Source organism: Silurus meridionalis, chromosome 8 (genome assembly GCF_014805685.1).
Source record: "Silurus meridionalis isolate SWU-2019-XX chromosome 8, ASM1480568v1, whole genome shotgun sequence".
NCBI lineage: Eukaryota > Metazoa > Chordata > Actinopteri > Siluriformes > Siluridae > Silurus > Silurus meridionalis.
Window position 1 is genome coordinate 21,265,180 of NC_060891.1, and position 6,264 is coordinate 21,271,443.

The 6,264-nt window shown below is 36.4% G+C and overlaps 1 protein-coding gene across 3 annotated transcripts in view; it reads right to left on the reverse strand.

The window, feature by feature from the left end:
- Positions 1-1,731, reverse strand: part of kif6 (kinesin family member 6) — a 99,966-nt gene extending 98,235 nt beyond the window's left edge. For all 3 annotated transcript variants that reach the window (XR_006926732.1, XR_006926733.1, XM_046856304.1), the window contains exon 1: positions 1,591-1,731. Coding sequence is in view for 1 of the 3 variants with exons in the window: in XM_046856304.1 (XP_046712260.1) it covers positions 1,591-1,650 (60 nt within the window). In the remaining 2 variants the exon portion in view is untranslated. The remainder of the gene's footprint in view (positions 1-1,590) is intronic.
- Between the last annotated feature and the right edge of the window lie 4,533 nt (positions 1,732-6,264).

The following is a 6,264-nucleotide window of genomic DNA, read 5'->3' on the forward strand; positions in this document are numbered from 1 at the left end:
AGGTTTCCATTGATTTCCACCAGTTCTTTGCTGATGGCACTGCTGGGCATCATCTGATGTCAAAGAAAAGTAAGCATGATGTGGCCAACCACAGAGATGTGAACAGCACATCTTAAAAACAGCAGTCTGCTTTGACTAGGATAGACCTTGTGTTTTGTGGCTGTGCTTAGTCTTGCCACGGTGTATGACCTGTGACATGAAACTGTCTTCTACAACCTCACCTTAGTAGCAGAGTTTGGCTGTTCCTCGCCCAGTTTGAAGCCTCCTACACAGCTGTTTCTGTTTCAGTTGATGACTGGGTTTCAACCTACATATGAACTCGATTATCATTAGCACCTGCTTGGTGTAATTGGTCAATCAAACACCTGACTCTTATCCTACAAAAATCCCTGGCTTTGTGCAAGTGTACTAAGTGTGCACAAGATTGGCCACATAAATTATTGATTTCATTTAGTTTTTTCTTTTCTGTTTGCTCACTTTGCATTTTGTAAATGAATAAAAATAATAATAATAATAAAATATATATAATTGAAAGCATTCTTACTTTACAGCATTTCTTTACACCTGCCTAAAACAGTACATGACCAGGGTTAGTCATCTCGTGAAGAATTAAGTTCGACTACAGTAAAACCATGATTCTGTCTACAGTAGGTTGTCCAAGTAAAGACATTTAATTAGAGAAGCAGTTAACTCTAAATTCTTTGAGTAAACAAAACAACATGTACTATTTAATTTGTACATAAAGTGATAAAGTAGAAGATAATCATGTATTCCTAACTCCTTAACAGTTCCCAGGACTTATGGGAAGATTCAAGGGGTGTGAATATTTATGCACGGCACTACAAATGCATATTCGACGTGCATTGATAAGAACATGAATACTACACACTATTCTCTACACACCAGGCATAATATTATGACCACCGATCAGACATAACATTATGACCACCTGATTAATATTGTGTTGGTCCCCCTTTTGCTGCCAAAACGCTCCTGACCCTTCAAGCATCAACAGCACCAGCCTTCTCTCCCCACATGCATCAAGAAGCCTAGGCCGCACATGACCCTGTCGCCGGTTCACCACTGTTCCTTTCTTGGACCAAACTCACTCAAATTCTTATGCTTGTGCGTTGTTCCTGCTTCTAACACAGCAACATTGAGGACAAAATGTTTACTTGCTGAAAAAAAATTTCCCACCCAATAACAGGTGCCATGATGAAGAGATTATCAGTGTTATTCACTTCACCAGTCATAACGTTATTATGCCTGATCAGTGTATAAGTCAGTTGCATCACATATGAACTTTTACTATGCTCTGGTCATCTCTCCAATTCAGGGACTAATGAACTGATGCTTTGTATCATGTGTTTGGATTTACTGAATAGTGCAATGCATCTGATCAACAAAAATAAATAGAGACACAAACACCTGTAAATTAAATTAGAGACCATTTTAAAAACCGTTTAAACTTAAGAGTCATCAGACTGATGAAACTGCTCACTGCAACCATCACTTTATTTACTTCTCTTTATTGCTTTCATTTTCTTCAGCTTTCTTTGTTTTTCTTCCTCTTCCGGTCACGCTACTCACCGCGGTCGGCTTCTTTGTCGGTTTAACACGAGCAAATATCTGTATGGTTTGTTTCATCATTCTCACCCGCAACCGTTTGTCAGATAATGAGAAATGAAAGAAAAGTCACGCTAAATAGCTCTCCTCTCCGCCTGCTCGGCCACTTCCTGTGTTTATCACGGTTGCTAAGTGATGCAGTATCAAGTGCTCGCTACACGGCAGGTGATTGGCTGGATATTATTTAAGGGCGGGCTATTTACAAGTGATTGGCTATAAGCAGGCAAACAGAACTGTCACTCATGACATGAAACATGATACAACTTTAATAGAATTTTCTTCTTCTTCTTCGTATTTTCATTTCCAGTGACATTATTAAAATGAATTATCATTTGACTTAATTTAAATAATTAAATAATGAGAATATTGATTGATTGTCTTTGTGCACAGACTCCGCAGCATGGATGCATTTGCATTGCTAAATTGCTTTAAAAACTCAACCCCAGTCACTTTCATACCTAATATTCATTTAAAATAACAGAAATGCATTCTGGCAGAAAATAAAACATGCAAAATAATAATTTTAAATCGCACCAGAGTCAATGTTTAGTTACAGCTGAATCCAAAATGTTTGTGTGTCATCATACAGCATACAAAAACATGTTCATTTATATCCTGTGCAGGTTATGGATTCTCTCAGATGTAATATTCAAAGTTCCCTGTCCTACTTTTTTTTACTTTGCTGCCTTTCTGTTATATACACATATAATTCCCAAATTTATCACTCAAAACTCATGCAAATACTGACACGCCTCTATGACCACTAACTCGCAAAGTAGAGTCAATTCATCCAATCATAATGGATCAAAATATAACCATAAAATATCATAATACTTAGATAACCCATTGTGTTATATAACACAATTGTTTGTCCCCAAGAACCACAATGTCTAGAGAAATAACCATTTCAAACAGCAGTTCTTTGGCTCATGGAATGGTTTTGATTTACTTGATCTCTTAATTTACAAAAATATATACATAAAGAGAGAATGGTAGAAAAAAAGTATACTGAGTTTTTGAAAAAGACAGGTAAAGGCGAAGACAAGTGGTGGAGCTGGAGGTAGCGGAGCTGAAGATGTTGAGGTTTTCGTTGGGAGTAACAAGGATGGACAAGATTAGAAATTAGTTTATTAGAGGGACAGACCATGTAGAACGTTTTGGAAAAAGGTGAGGGAGGCGAGATTGAGATGGTTTGGACATGTGCAGATGAGGAATATGGGGTACATTGGTAGAAGAATGCTGAGGATGGAGCCACCAGGAGGGAGGAAAAGAGAAAGACCAAGGAGGAGGTTTATGGATACGGTGAGGGAAAACATGCAGGTAGTTGGTGTGAAAGAGGCAGATGTAGAGGACAGGGGGGTGTGGAGACGGATGATCCGCTGTGGCGACCCCTAATGGGAGCAGCCGAAAGAAGAAGAAGAAGAAGAAGAAAGACAAACTAATACAGAGAGAGATATGATATGGTTCTTATTTCTTATTTTTATGTATATAATTGACACTATATAATTGACACTTTCTTATATTTAATTCCATTCATTATTTTTTATTATTTTTTTTCTTGTGTTCTTTGCCAATGTGCAAATGCACATTATTTGTCATGCTAAAACAGCACAAGAAAAATATAAATAAATAAATAAAATAAAAGAGAACCACATATTTATATAAGCTATATTTAGAGATACAACCACAGAGAAAGTGAGTCAGATAGAGAGAGAGAGAGAGAGAGAGAGAGAGAGAGAGAGAGAGAGAGAGAGAGAGAGAGAGAGAGAAAGAGAGAGATAGCGATACCCACATAGAAAAAAGAGGGGGGATTGAATCCAGAAACTTAATGTATGGTTTTTCCACCTCAGGAAAGTCTTCCATATTGAGGATGGTGCGTTCTGGATTTTAAAAAAAAAAAAAGGCTTTTTTTGACACAACATGAAACAATGAAAGTATAATCTATAATCTGTAATTTGGTAGAAGTGTTAGCATTGCTGAATTGCTATGGTTTAGAAGAAATGAAACACTTTATACCCTACCTCAGATTGGTAACCACCTCATTGTTGATTGGTTTCCCAAAACAGCGTGTCCTGTTGTGTTTTAGTCCTTACTTAATTTGGACACTGCATGACATTTATGTGTTATGGTAACTGTGGTTGTTCTACTGTTTCACCCTGTTATTCCCATTGCATTTTTGTGGTGCTTTGTTAACCATTATGTTTGTAATAATAACAGTATGACAGATGCACCATAGCATGTTTTGCGATCTATTGTTTTCTTTTGCACCCTACAAATAAAGAAATCACACTTTAAAGTGAATATATCCCGAATGTATAGTAGGCTAGGCCTACCCAGAAATCTTAAGGTACGGTGATTATTATGGATTAGTATACTGTAATTTGTTAATAATTGAACAAATTACAACACATTATTTAGCAAAACAGGGCAATTTAAATTACAATAATGTGTAAACTTTATGGTATATATGCATGTGGCAAAGAGCACATGGACGAGCGGCAGTTTGCGAGCGGAGGAGCCGGATGAGCTTTGTTTCAATGTCCAGCAATGCTGATGAAAAGGAGACAAGAGTGAAAATTGGGCTTTGAAACACCAAAAACACAGAAATAAATGTGCACTCTAACACCGTGACAACTTTGGCTGATCCAGGAACTACAGGTTAACTATAAGAAAAGTTTTGTAGTTACAAGAGTGAAAAGTGGAAGTCTGTAAAAGAAATTAATGTGTTATACATTTGCGCATACAGGAGTATGTAATCGAGCAGCAGTTGCAGGTAACTGTAAAATGTTTGTAGTCTGGTCGAAATAGACATAAGTATAGCTTATAAAACATATACCAAGAATGCACTTGGCACCAACACTAACAACATCTCTCTACGATATACGGGATATGCTGCATTTTTTTTAAGCCGCAAAGTTACAAGGCATGACCAGAGGCATATACTTTCAGCATGAAAGTGTGTAGAGGTTTCTAGAATGTGTAGTTCTTTCCAGGAATAGCATGCTATATAGAAAGCTTCACCCTGTTGCACCATATTAGTTCTGTTAGATTAAATTATGATGTGATGTGTGGTTCACCACAACGATGCCAGATTGTGCAGTAAAACCTTTATTATTGTGTCCGAGAGCCTGTAGCACTGCTTCGTGTGTGTGTTTGTGTGTGTGTGTGTGTGTGTGTAGGTCTGTATTAGTGTGGATGCTCTCTCTTTCACTTAGAAATAAATCTTTTCTTTATACTTCCAAATCTCAATATTACACTCTGGGGCTGAAGCTACACATGATTATCTGTAGTTCAAAGAAAATATATAAAGCATTTTGTTTAAAAGAATATTCAAATATTTACTAAGACAAAATGAGAATCTAAGTATACACTGAACCACACAGATGGAAAATCTCTCTTTTACTGGCAGTATTATCGGCCGATTCCATCGACAAATTTCCCAAACGTGCCGCTATGGGCTTGTTGGCTGATGTCAGAATGCATTTTTTATTCGATATCCAGATGCCCTTTTATATTTCTGGCTCTGATCGTCATGCAGCTCTGCGTAGTCCATCTGTGTCGCAACACCCTGAGAACCACACACAGTGTGGCATGAAGTTATGTGGCATTTCTGAAAGCACTGACAGAAAAAGAAAAACAACAACAGTGCTTCTGTTCATGACCAAGCAAAACACACTTTTCTACCTAATAGATCATTCAGACACATTCATTTGAACCATTCTGTTTTTCTTTGCTGCTTCAATCATTCACCTTCGTATAGAAATATAGGGAAATCAGAGGTGAAAAGTTCAATAACAATGACTAAAGTATGTTTTTTTAGTATTGGTATATTACTTAAGTTTGTTTTTTTTCACCTTTTGACTTTAACAGAAACGTAGTTCATAGTCACTACATTCCCAAACACCACATTTACTTGTTAAATGTTGCTATAAACTCTAATAACTTCAACAGATGCCATATCCATCACTGAAAATTTGTTGCTTTATACACTTTATAGTATAATTTTTTCTGTCAGGTTGTTAATGGTCAGATCAACGCCTTACATTTTGTATCTATCAGGCCCAATATTAGCATGCTTAGCCCTGCTAGTTTGTATCATTAAAGTCATCATGCTAACTAATAGCAGCTTTATCTCTCAAAATGTTAGGTAGCTTGATTATTACAATGTTATACTAATATATTATAATGAAATCAATATAAACTCCCTAAATGAAAACAAAGATCACATAGCACCAGGCAGCTTAAAAGTTGAAGATTCTGAAACTTGAGCGAATGAGACTTAAAGCTTATCACTGTAATACATATATAAGCTATGCACAATTTGTATTTACCTAGCAATCTTCATTTAAGTTAGTATCATGCTAGCTAGCATATCCTAGCTTTACAGGATTAAACTTGATGTTAGTTGATAGCTTGTTGCTAAAGTTGCTAGTTAGCCTTAGCTAAGGCTTTGCTACTTTTCTTAGGGAAAGGGGCACTAATTTCCCCTAAGTTAGTTAGTTTAGTAACTAAAACAGTAAATGTCTTTTTTTCTCTTGTGAATGTTTATTCTATTTTTTTTTTTTACTTTCTTACTGAGTAAATTTAACAGTCTATACTTAGAGTACAGACTATGACTTAAGTGAAGAATCTGAAGAT